This window comes from Henckelia pumila, chromosome 2 (assembly GCF_033568475.1).
Source record: "Henckelia pumila isolate YLH828 chromosome 2, ASM3356847v2, whole genome shotgun sequence".
NCBI lineage: Eukaryota > Viridiplantae > Streptophyta > Magnoliopsida > Lamiales > Gesneriaceae > Henckelia > Henckelia pumila.
Genome location: NC_133121.1, coordinates 122,217,508 through 122,231,193, shown reverse-complemented (window position 1 = coordinate 122,231,193; position 13,686 = coordinate 122,217,508). Strand labels below are relative to the sequence as shown.

Here is a 13,686-nt window from a genome sequence, read left to right as displayed (position 1 = left end):
TCGGGGGTCGCGCTCCCTCACCATAGAAAAACCAGCTATCACTCCCATCTGGATGAAAGTGTACTAATCTCTGATAGCAGTCCACTGAAGCTCGATAGGTAGTCAGCATGTCTATCCCAAGAATACAATCGAAATCGTCCATCGCAAGGACCATGAGATTCGCCAACAGAAAATTCCCTTCGAACTCTAAAGGGCAACCCATCACTAAATGTTTGGCCAAAGCGGATTGACCTGTCGGAGTAGAAACAGAAACTACTACGTCTAGTGCAATGCATGATAACTTATGCCTCTTAACAAAACGTGCAGAAATGAAGGAATGAGATGCACTAGTGTCAATAAGTACGATATCAGGTATACCATAAAGTAGAAATGTACCTGTGATTACCTTCTTATTCTCCTCCACAGCCTGATCATGTCTCAAGGCAAACACTTGACCAGAAGCCCGCGGCCTCAAATGAGAACTCCCAGCAGACTATCCCTGCGACCTCTGCTGAACGGTGGCCTGAGAACCTGATCTTGAACCAGAACCGCCTCCCCCAGATAGTGGACAATCCCTTCGGATATGACCAACCTCTCCACATCGAAAACAAGCTCCAGAAGCTCTACGGCACTTGTTTGACGGATGGTTCTTCCCGCAATGGTCGCACTTGTCCTTCTTCCCAAAGCGAACAACCCCTCCAGAACCAGAGGAAGAAGTAGATCCGGACTTCTTGAATGATTGGGCACGGGGACCCAAAGAACTAGCAGGCCTCGACTGAGAGAAAGACCTGTTCCGCCGAATGTTGTCCTCTGCCTGGTGACAACGGCTCACCAAACCCTCGTAGGACATGTCATCGCCGACCGCCACACGCTCGTGGATCTCAGGGTTAAGGCTCTGAAGGAACAGATTATACTTCATCCTAGAGCTGTCAGCAATCTCGGGGCAATAGGATAGCAGATCAAAGAACTTCTGCTGATACTCGTCAATAGACATGGCTCCCTGTCGCAGACTCAGTAGCTCGCCCGCCTTCGACTGACGGAGTGCAGGAGGAAAATACAGCTTCTGAAAAGCTGTGCGGAAATCGGCCCAGGTGGCCACCCCTCTCGTCGTAACAAAGGGTACAGAAGTAAACCTCCTCCACCTACGAGCTCGCCCATCCAGAAGATAGCCAAGGGTCTCCATCTTCTGCTCCTCGGTGCAGTGAAAAGTTTGAAAAGTCATCTCCATGCGGTCTAACCAGTTCTCCGCATCCTCCGGAGACTCACCTCCAACCAAGGACTTCGGTGCCATCTGTAAGAATCGGCGAACGCTAAAACGTTCCTCATAACGACGATGGTGACGGTCCCGACGACGCTCACGATCGTCATCTCCCCAGCGTCCACCTCCACTACCATGGCTACTCTGGTCATCGTAGTTCGCCATCTACAAAAGTACCTCACGGTTACTTTATGCAGAATCTAAATCCCAAGAATACTATGCATGCTTTGATACCATAAACGTAGTGACCCTTACCTGGATCACCTACTAAATAAAACTTAGGCATGCAATTAACTTAATTAAACAGAAATCAGAATACAACTGCGGAAACCATAACATTTATACAATCCCAAGAAAAGGAATCTGTAAATATCCAAAATAATATACAACCAAATCGAATAGCTGTATAAACCCAAAACAACAGAATAAAACCTAAACGAAGCTCCAGCTGATCCACCACTGCCTAGCCCCTCCTGGATCCACCCGCCTCGTCCAATCGCAAACTTGCCCCATGAAATAGGGTGTCCAAAAACACAGAGTACGAGACGTGAGCATAAAACGCTCAGCACGAGAGTATGAGTATACATGCATGCAAAGTGAACTCCCTAAAAACTCGAGGTCAAGGATCAGAGAACAAAGACAGACCGGGCCCTGGTATGTAGCACGTTGTGCCGTCGCTGCAGGAGGTGGCTCCCATACCAAAATACCAGTGGATATGCCAGACCCAAATCGATGAAAGTCCAACCACTAACAGGATAGGGAAAAACCCTACTAACAGACATCTCGAACGAGATAGCTCAATATGCAAATGAATGCAGCATAAATCAATGACATATAAATCATGCAGTCACATAATACATGCATACTCAGTCAGGATATCTCGAACAGTACTTTCGTACCTCAAATACTAGGCAAGTGCTATCAGTCCTAGGTCCACGCCTATAATCCGCACTACACTGCCAAATGATACTACTATCATTATAGCGCTCTAAAAGCCTTAACTAAGCTAAAGCATACTCCTAAATATTTTTAGAAAGTAAAAGCTATACCTTCGTCCGTCGTTAGCCCTTTGCTGTCGAATGCCTCAAAACTAGGTCACAGCTCCGCTACGACGCTTGGATCGCTATGCCACTTCCGGATTCCTGATGGGACGCCTAGAATTCCCTAGATCTGAGTTAGAAGGCTAAGGAATTGAGAGAGAAGAAAGGAATTGGTGCACTCAAATGTGAGCTCGGCACCCCCTATTTATAAACGGAGTTCGGGCACTCCGAACTGACTTCGAAGCCTCCGAACACGTTCGGATCGTCCGAACTGGACTTCGGATCGTCCGAACCCAATAATACGTCATTGCTTACATCAGCAAAATGACGTCATCCATGACGACTGTCGGTAGCACGTTCGGAGCGTCTGAACCACTCTTCGGACCGTCCGAACTCACCAACGGAGCCTCCGAACCCGATAACCCTCTACCATTATCGAGCGAATGGAATCCATTTTCGAACTCTGCTAATCCATCTGGGACTCCCTGAATCACATTTTATTACATCTAAACATGATCGTATTATTAATTACTTGTAAATCGTTAATTTTGGATACGGGTTACTACAAACCGAATGTAAGAGCAAACCTCTCGTTGATGTTTGTCTATCGAAGGTTGATCCATCTCATAACTTTTTAATGCTTGAAGTATGATCTCTGTATCAACTATGACTTTTATGGGCGGCAAGTGCAGACAAGCGCCAAAAAAGCTTTCTTTGTAGTAAATTCCTCTGCTCCCCAAGTTCCGACCATCCTTGCTAATTATCTTTTTGATTTTGATACCTTTCTGTCTCAACTTGGTAGCTTTCAAAATTCTTCTTTGATCATCTGGAGCAGTGTTAGTGTTCCAGGCATTGGCTTCCAAATCGAAATCGTCGTCATCGTCAGATTCGTCCCGTTCGGGTTCAGGACCAAGAAGTAGATTACGGATGGCCTCAATCACATCACAAGGACGGTGGTGCGCATCCGTGACCATCTTTGTTGCAGATGTCATGTTCCTTTTGCTGCAAAAAGGAGTCCCTCGAAATAAGGAAGTGAAACGATTCATTTCTGGCAACACGAGTTGTTCGTACAAAACCCTCTTCGACCAACTCGACAGGGGAGGTGGATCTCATGTCCCATTTTTTAGAACATTTTGGAAGAAGCTTTGTTTCATCAGTTCCTGGAGAAGAAGAACTGGGATTTGGTTGCCCACGAAAAACATGGAACGAGACCAGATCTTGATACGGAATCTCAACTCCCGTCTACCGAAGATTGCGTGATTCTGGGGATATCCCAATGGCTCAGGACCTCCAAGAATACACATAGCTAATTGGAGGAAAAAGCAACCATCTTGCACCATTATCCAACGGAAATCGGACCTTTTGATCTCCGTAAGGTCATCATCGTAAGCCTCGTGTGCTTCGTTTTGTATTCTTCTTACTCCAGCTATGTAGGCGTTGATGACTTCTGATTCATTTCCAGGGGACTTTTCCAGAAGATGCAGACAGGCCTGGTTCTTGGAGGCCGACTGATCGCATGGAATATCGGTGTCATACAAGGGGCCAAATCTGACGAGCGTGGAAGGATTTAACTCTACTCTTTGTTGGGATTGAGAGATGGACTCTTGGATCTGCGGCAGATTTTGGTTCAATTCTTGCAACCTGCGTATCTTGAGTTGCTTATCTGCCGATGATTTGACCTCAACTACTTCCTCCTTATCATCGCCAAAGGATGTAGATTTCTTTAACTGGACACTGAATCTCCTCTTGCTAATACAACTCATCTGGACTAGCTCATGACACTAGTCTCTACGTACCAACATGGTGGCAGCAATCTTGATTGGTTGGTGAACAAGCCGGAGACCAACTCAACTATGATCTGATTTATTTTACTCAGCTTATTGGGTGTGGTGCTCTATCGACCCTTCATAATATACCTTTTTTGGCTTTGGTCATGTCATTTAATCACTGTTTTTAAAATAAAATAAAACTAATGGAATTGATTTATATTAAAATTAATGCTCTAAAGTGTTGACTTTTGCAATTATTGCTTTCTAACTTACCATCAGATAGAATAATTATTCTAGCAAGATATTAACGGGGCTGTTTCTGTGTTAGGATGGATACCTAGCTGTTGCTTTTTTCTTTTTCTTTTTTAACATAACAAGCCATAAGGAAAGTAAACAAGTTTGTGCTGCTATGCAATATAATGAATACATATATTACCATAGAATAGAAAATAATAAACATGGAAAACAGAACAACCCCAAAAGCCACTGGTCTGGCCATGTAAAAACTAGCTTAACCAGTTGGCGGATAACATAAACGGAACCTAATACACCACTTTAACTAACTATAAACATAAAAATAAAAAAAATTAAATTATTTAAAGAAGTGCCCCTACAAATGCCAAAAACTTCATTGCAGGAGCACCCTTTCAATTGACAAAAAGTAAAAGACCAAACTTTTTCGAATTTATAACGAAGCCCAATCGATCTCATATGAAGGGTACTTCTCCAGGTAGCCCATTTCCCAACCGGCTTGCTCCTCCTCCGCAAATCTGTGAAACATTAGATCGGATGCCGGTGACCCACCGGACTCATCACTATCCGCCGCCGCTGCAGCAGCGGCGACCGCCTTCTTGGTCCTGGAACTCTTCGATTTCTTGGTGTCGATTTTCTTGCCTTCTGCAAGGCTCTGGCAGATGGTTTCCAGCTTGGCGTCGACGTTGGCCTGGAGAGGCTGGTACTCCCCGAAATTCCCACCGATATGGGACCCATTGTGGCGAAGATGCGGGAAGTTGAGCTTCGCGAGATCTCCTCTCAGCTTGTACGCCGCCTTGTCGTAAGCCAGCGCCGCCTCCTCCGCGGTGTCGAAGGTACCCAGCCACAACCGCGAACGGTTCTTCGGCAAACGGATCTCCGCCACCCATTTTCCCCAGTGACGTTGCCTCACTCCCCTGTAGAGCTTCGTGGGCTTTGGGGGTGTGGCGCCCATTGGGTTAATGGAGACTGGACTTGGGCCAGGAATCATCATATCATGGGCCTGAAACTGGGCCGGATATAGCCCCGATGCCATCTGTGCTTGTATGTCCTCCATTTGTGCTGTGCTTATTGGGTTGAGACCGATAGAGGAATACTGTTCGGTCAGCCCCATTGTATAATGATGGGCCGCTGACAGCCCATTATCTGGATAGTCAAACTGGTCAGAGGGAAAGTAAGAATTGTAGGAATAGGAACTGGAGGTGGAATCATAGTAACAGTTGTCATTACTTAAAGTAGAATTATTATTAGAATAATAAGAAGAATTGGAAGGATGGTTTGAAAAAGAAGAGGAAGAAGACAGAATTGAGGAAGAACTTTTCATAAAAGGCTCAAGTGCTTCCATCAACTCATCACCCCTGAAGGGCTCTACACTTGCATCTGCATTGTTCCAAAAATCCATTGCAGCTGCCATTAAAACTTGCTTCTTCTTTTTTCCCTTTAATCTTGGAAAATAAAAGATATATAAAATAGACTACACAAAAGACCTGTTTCTTAGGTAAAATTAAAGAACAGGAGGTGTTTTACCAACACACAGAAAAATATGAACAAAGATGCAATTTTTCTTGTTTTTTCTTGAAAAAAAATGGAGGATCCCAACGAATGAATATGCAAAACAGAACAAATTAACAAATTTTTTTGGTGATTTTTCTTGAATAAATGGAGGAATAAGTGGATTTTGAAAATAGACAACCCCTTATACCCTGTGACTAAACTAAAACCAGTCTTGAGGGAACTACTAATAAGCCCTCAAAAGATGATTCAATCAAAAAACAAAAAAAGAATAAATATTAATTACTGAAATAAACAAACAGATTTTCAGCTCATTAACGACAGAAGACAGAATAAAAGAAGCAGATCTCGCTCTGAAAACACCTGGATTTTCTTGAAATCTTGTTCTAATTAAGTTTGCTTGGAGTTCATTAATCTAAAGAATGGAAGAACTAAAAACAAACCCATATGTGAATCAAAACCTTGAAAAACAGATGATTTGCAGAAAGGGATCAAAGAAGAGGGGGTGAAACAGAAGGGGGGGGGGGGGAAGGAAGCAGAAAGAAGTTGGAAAAAGAATCAGAAGGTGAAGTGTGTGCAAGTGAGAAGAAGAAGAAGAAATGTGAAGTATCTCTCTTTAACTCTCACTCTTTTGCTTTTTCTGCCGCATCTTTCATGCCTTCACCTGCTTCTCTTTATATATTGGTGCCACCCCATTCATTTTCACACTCTACCGCCTCGTTATTAGTGCGTCATTAAAAATTAATTGGGCCCGAAGATTCAAAATTAAATTTATCATAATTGTACGTTCACTTGTATCCACGTCAAACATAAAATAATGTAATTCAAAATTAGTTATTTCAAAATACATATACATAAAAAAAATTTATCGAATATTCTTCAAAGAAAATGGTCAAATATGAGGTGATGATAAATATAATACTCGAGAATATAAGCATAAAGTGGGAGAAGCCGTAAGCTTGGAGGATTATAAATTTATAATGCCTAATTGCCATATTATAATTTATAATAATGAATCAAAAAGCTTAAACTTGTCTATAAATATAATTCGTGATTTATGCGAAGCGCTACGTCATAATTTTGTCAGGTCTCTCTCTTTCAGCCAATGGAAATGTAACACGTGTCTTAAAAAGGCAGCTGTCAGTTGCTTTGATTGGCACGTGTCGTTTTGAATCCATCTTTTGTAGGTTTGTTGACTTTTTGGGGCATAGGGTTCACACTTTGCTGCCGTTCGTCGTTGCTTCTCTTGTCGTTTTCATATTTCTTTTTGTTAATAAAAGTTTATTGTTTAAATAATAACTTTTCATATTTCTGTTTATTAATAAGTTTTTATTCTTTAAAAAATATTATTTTTCATATTACTTTTAAAAAATATTATTATTAGATATAATATAATACGCGGAAAATAATGAATGCTCGTACATCCCCATCTGCTTAATTTCCATTTTTCAGGGAAGTATTGATGGTTTTTTTTATTTTTATATATATTAGAAAATGACTTTCCATTGTATTCCTATCTCTCACTATATTGTATTCGGATTTTTGGATTTGATCAAAATTTTAATGAAACAAATCAAAGTACGTAATTATCCACAATTGCAATTTAAATCACCGAATTGGCTGATTAAAGATATTGTTATCATGAATTAAGGGTTAATATCTCCCGGAAACAAAAGATTCTTAATATACCAAATAAAATCAATTTATGTAAGCAGATAAATGTAACAGAAGGCAACATTTATTTCGAGAGAGACGTATGTAAACTTTTTCCCAACAAATTTAGCTAAGATGGTAAACTTGAAACCCTCACGAGAGCAAAGTAACCAGTTTGAGAAAAAGTCGGGTACATAAATAGTTTCCAATTCCATCATACCATAATAATCATATATGAACAAAAATCGTAGGCCATGTAAATGACACCCGGCATTTAGTGAAACTTTCCTATTGTGTCGATAACTTAAACATATAACATATCAATGTTTCGAATTTGAGATGATATTTCAGATTCAAGACTCAATTATAACAATTAATCAAATCATTGTTCATAATTATCAATCACATAACTAGCATAATCAGATGATCAATAATTTACGGCATGTTGTGGATAGATAAAAAGACGATTCTAGAAATAATAACTATTTTCATTTCATTTTTTTTAAATATCAATTTCTCTGTTTCTTCGAATGACACGTATCGCATGTGTCATGACGATCGTTGTACGCATATTTGAATACCTCAATTTGCTATCGGCGTCCCTCTCGATTCATTTATGAGTATTTAGCTAACAAACACTTGTGTCAACACTTATATTAGGTCCAAAATGATTCGACTCTTAGCTTGGTTCACAAGGGGCTAAATTCAATGCTCTCACATACATTTTGCATTTTTTTAAAAGCACGTTCATAAATAATGTACAACTTCCTAAACGATAAATTCATTTGTTTGTGTATTATTTGTACGTGTGCAATTACTCTAGTCTAGACAGAAAAAGTAAAATAAAATAAAAAAAGTCGTAAAATTAAGCAACCCCGTGGTTAAACATATGAGGGCCAAAAAAAGACAGAAAAACAGTCGCTAGCCAATATTTAAAAAAATTAAATTTTACTTTAGGCAAAGAATTTTTTTTGAAAAGCTTGTATTCGAGCAAGAAAAAAAGAGGATAAATTAATGTGAACCAAAATTGAATTATTGATGCAAAGCATCCAAAAGAAGTTGCTGAAATCTATCTTTTTTGACCCAAAAAGATTCTTGATCTTATATTATGGTTAAAACTGGTATTATTCTCTGGGAGGGACCTGCGGCGGAGAACGGCGGAATCAATATTCAAACCACGTGGTTCTCACGTGTACCGCCATGATCTACGGTGGGACAGTATTTTTTAAAAAAAAATCACCGGCGCCACTTGCTGTAATAGATGCCTTCCCCATATGCCAAGTCACGATTGGAATGGATTTAAGACAAGTTGATTCTCATCTTTGAAATTAAAAAAATATTATTTCTTTTTAAATTATAAATTATATTTATTTTATTTTATTAGTTAAAAAATGAGTAAAATTCATTTTGATACATGAACTGTTTGTAAAATATCAAATTGATACATGAGCAAAATAGTTTAATTGATACATATTTAACTTATAAAGTCAATTTTATCCTTTACATACATTATTTTAAAGTCTAACATTTTTGTTAAATTAAAATAAATACACATTTTATTTTTCAAAATTATTTTATTAATACAATTATAAGCATAGATTTTATATTATAAACAAGGAATCGTACATATTGTACGAAATATTATAAATATTAATTAATACAAATATGCACATACACACATATATATATAAATTGATAAATTATATATTCAAAAATAATATATATTAAAAATATATAATAAAAGAAATTTTTGTTTATCTATGGTATAATATTATTATTTATATTAATCAAAATAAAAATGATATATGTGTGTGTGTCTTTAATTTCAATTATGATCCACAAATTTTACGTTGAATATTTTTTTGTATACATGATATATAATCTTCTTTTTATAGTATAGTAATTAGTAAATATGAATTTATATTTACAATTATAATTAATATAATAATTTAATTTAAAATAAAATATATATGTATGTTGTAAGGCCCGGGATTAATTAGAAATTAATCCGAATTTATTTAATTTTAATCCGAGTATATTTAATTTGGAAATATTTAGAGTTTCGATTTAAATTCTAATATTCTTAAATTATTTAGGATTGAAATTGAATTAAAATAAGGGCCGAGGACCGAATTGCAATTATTGAAGAATTGAGGGACTAAATTACAATTTGGGCTGAAGTTATCTGATTTGAAATTCTAACACTCAGCATGAATACGTGTTATTATCTAAGGAATTCAGAATTTGAGCTGAGAAGTTGATTTCCTTCGCTTTGGTTTGATTTCATGATTTTCGAATTGCCGTAACTTTTGAACCGGTTGTCCGATTTCGATTCCGTAAAGTGTTCTGGAATCCTTACGACGAGGGCTTCGATATCGTGTAAGTTTTATGTTGTATTATATGGATTTCAAAATCAATAAAGGGCAGATATCAGATTTTGAATCATTGATCATGTTTTTGAGTTTGTATCGTTTCTATTTTCGAAACCGGAGGAAGAGCTTATGTTATTATGTTGAATCTTGATGCTAGCATGTGTTATGATTGTTATGACTGTTTGTGCTGAGTTTTTGAAGATTATATCAGCTGGTTTTCTTGATTGAGAGCACGTACACATGGTTTGAATAAAAGAAATGATTTCGAGATTACGTCGGTTACCGTTTTTGAATCGCTACGCCGTCGATTTGAGTTTTTGGATCGTTTTGATAGCCTATATCTGAGCTGAAGTTGTTATCTTGATGATGTGAATGTTATAGCATTTTTATTCTTCAATTTCAGTTGAGTTTGAAGGCTAAACGACATAAGACGCCGACTTAAACCGACGAAGAAAGAGTTGAGGTTTGAAATGCGATTGATTGATGAATTCTTGATGGTTTTTGACTCGTTTCTGAAATGATAGACTGATTTGAAGTTTGATATATGTATTTTGATTATATCTTACAGATTTGAAGAGTTCAGAACCGAGATAAACGAAGGTATAATGACGACATCGCGAAGTAGGGACTTTGAAACTTAAGAACGACTAATTTTGAGTTGGCCCGCAAAAACCACATACTTGTTTATGTTTTTGATTTGATTGTGATGTTGTCGATCCATCTCAGGTAGTGGATCTTTATATTCGAGTTGATATGATGCTATATTGAATTGATTCTATGTCAAGGTTGCTGTTAACCTTATTTGCGAGTCGGTTACGAACTCGTTAGATGGATATCCATGTCAAGATCAGTTATGAATCTTGATGGCTTTGAAGTTATGTGAATCAATTCGTATGTAAAGCGTTTACGTACTCTATTTGTTGAGTCGAGTTTAAATAGAGTCAAGATGATTTATTTAACGCTTTCTATATGTTGGTTATACTGAGAATGTTTTCTCACCGGAGTTTATCCGGCTGTTGTCTTGTTTTGTATGTGTGCATGACAACAGAAAGGGCAGGAGCTAGTCATCGACGTCATTGACAGCTGGGAGAGAGTCTAGCATGTGAGGACTCGGGTTGTAGATGATGTCTTGAACTTTAGAAGCACTAAACCTTAGTTATGTTGGTTTTGGAATACATGTATGAAACTTGATATAATTGTTGTCGTTTATTGATCTTTAGCGACTTGTGGATGTAATGAAATGCATATATAAATGCTTATGACCTTGTTTATGAGTATATGCATGTTTTGGAATTGATATATCATGTATTGGATCGTGTTTGTTGATTTAGAATGGAAGAAATCGAGTTTGACAGCAAAAACTCTTCTGCAGAATTTTTGGAATTTGGAGCCCGCTCGATCCGCAGAAGTTGACGGATCAAGCGAGCCTTGTAATTTGCAAAACAGTGATTTGAGTTTTTGGCTCGCTCGATCCGCAGAAGTTGACAGATCGAGCGAGGCCAAATTATACTTTCATCCGAGAGCTGAGCAATTGTGCTCGCTCGATCGGGTATTTTTCACCGATCGAGCGAGACACTGAAAATTAAAAAAAAAAAAATTTACTTTGCTCTTGGTTTCTTAATTGATGTCTAATGAATGTTAATTATTCATTAATTGCCCTAAGATGAGATTAGCAACCCGATGTCCCCACAACAGGTGGTATCAGAGCGATAAATTTCTTGGATTGAGAATAGATGAGTGGGGTAGATCGAGTCTTCTATTCTGATTTATTTATTGCTTTCATAATTGTATGGTATATGATTGATTGATTACAGATATTAAATTGTCACATGATGCTGTGATAATTTGCGAAGAATATGCTATACAATGGTTTGAATTACATGCTATCTGGTTATTTGGTTGAAGTACTAGCATGTATTATGAGGATGAATCAAAACTCGATCTTTTATGAAGACAATGTGGACTAAAACAGACTTGTTGTAATTGAGATTGAACTGTACACTAATCTGTTTGATTATCAGATATGCCTCCCCGACCAGCACCAAGAGTTTGACAGACGTTGGCTACGAATCAGCCTGAACAGATGAATGTTGCACAGGTCCCAGTGACAGTGTCTGAACATGTACAGGGTAGTACTTCTACTGATGAGTTCAGTGATGCTAATCCGATGGAGAAACTTCTGAAACGATTCCAGTCATTCCAACCACCGAAGTTGCAAGGAACTGAGAATGTTATAGAGTGCGAGAACTGGTTGGAAGATATTGAGCAGTTATTCGAGTATATTGAACTATTCAGATGATCGTCGTGTGAGACTGATTATTCATCAACTGCATGGCCTTGTCAAGAGTGGGTGGATAGCGACGAAGAAAGCATTGGAGAACCAAGGTACTGTTATTACCTGGTCTGTATTTCAAACTGCTTTCTATCAGCGTTTCTTTCCTGTGTCTTATCGTAAGGACAAAGGAGCAGAGTTTGAAAATCTACAACAGGGACAGTTAAATATCGAAGAATATGTTGCCAAATTCACTAGTCTGTTGAAGTTTGCTCCACATATCGCTGTTAATGATGAAGCTCAAGCCGATCAATTCATCAATGGCTTGAATCCTGATGTATTTACACTTGTGAATTCGGGAAGACCGAATACCTTTGCTGATGCTCTGAATCGAGCAAAGGGTGCAGAAGTAGGGATACTGAAACAACGAGGAGCACAGTTTGTGCCACAGCCAGTGAGACAGTCCCAAGAGCAGTCACAGATTCCACCGCCACCTCGATTTTAAGCTGGAGGTAGCAGTAGTGGAAAGAAGAACTTCTTCAAAGGCAAGAGTAAACAGTTCAAGAGATCTGGTGGTAGTAGCTCTTCGAGTTCAAGTAGTTCCCGACAGTCTAGAGCTGGACAGAGGTCTGATGTGTATTGCACCAAGTGTGGTGGTCGCCATACCAATGAACAACGCCGAGGTGTATTTGGAAGCTGCCACATTTGCAATAAGATGAGACACTTTGCGAGGGTGTGTCCACAACGAGGTTCTGAAGGTGCACAGGGTGCGGGATCATCGAGACCGGTAGGTCAATCTACATCTTCTGTTCACTCTTTTCAACCACAGCCTGCAGCACCAAGTAGAGGAGGAGATCAGACAGTGAATCAACCTCCCAGGCAACAAGCACGAGTGTTTGCATTGACAGAAGAGCAAGCACAAGCAGCATCGAACGATGTGATTGCAGGTAACTGTTCTCTTTCTGGTTATCCTGCCTATGTCTTATTCGATACTGGTGCGTCGCATACCTTCATATCTGAACAATTTGTTACGTTGTATTCATTGCCTGTTGATTCATTAACTACTGTAGTGTCTATATCTTCACTGTTGGGAAAAGATATAGTATCAGTGAAGTCTGTTAAAAATTGTGTACTACAGTACGAAGGTAATGAAGTTGAGCTTGACTGTATCGTTCTTGGTTTATCTGATTTTGATTGAATAATCGGTATCGATATGTTAACCAAGTACAGAGCAACAGTTGACTGTTTTCAGAAGATTGTGAAGTTCAGACCTGATATGACTGATGAGTGGACATTCTATGGTAAGGGATCACGAGCCAGAATTCCTTTGATATCTGTTCTTTCTATGACTGACTTGTTACAGAAAGGGGCGGAAGGATTCCTTATTTATGCAGTCGATATACTGAAGACTAGTCCGACATTGACGGATATACCGGTGGTGAATGATTTTGCAGATGTATTCCCTGATGAGATTTCAGGATTGCCACTGTACAGAGAAGTAGATTTCGGTATTGAATTGATGCCAGGTACACAGCCGATATCGAAAGCACCTTACCGTATGGCACCGACTGAACTGAAA

The 13,686-nt window shown here is 38.7% G+C and overlaps 1 protein-coding gene across 1 annotated transcript; it reads right to left on the bottom strand.

Annotated features, from left to right (window-relative positions):
• Positions 1–4,463: 4,463 nt before the first annotated feature.
• On the bottom strand, positions 4,464–6,344 carry LOC140881186 (ethylene-responsive transcription factor RAP2-13). The gene has a single exon (XM_073286298.1). It carries the CDS (start codon positions 5,710–5,712, stop codon positions 4,732–4,734), a length of 981 nt encoding a protein of 326 aa, XP_073142399.1. The 5' UTR covers positions 5,713–6,344; the 3' UTR covers positions 4,464–4,731.
• Positions 6,345–13,686: the final 7,342 nt, after the last annotated feature.

Excerpts from the sequence above, each read along its gene's own strand:
- LOC140881186 (XM_073286298.1), bottom strand. The coding sequence starts at position 5,712 with ATGGCAGCTGCAATGGATTTTTGGAACAATGCAGATGCAAGTGTAGAG.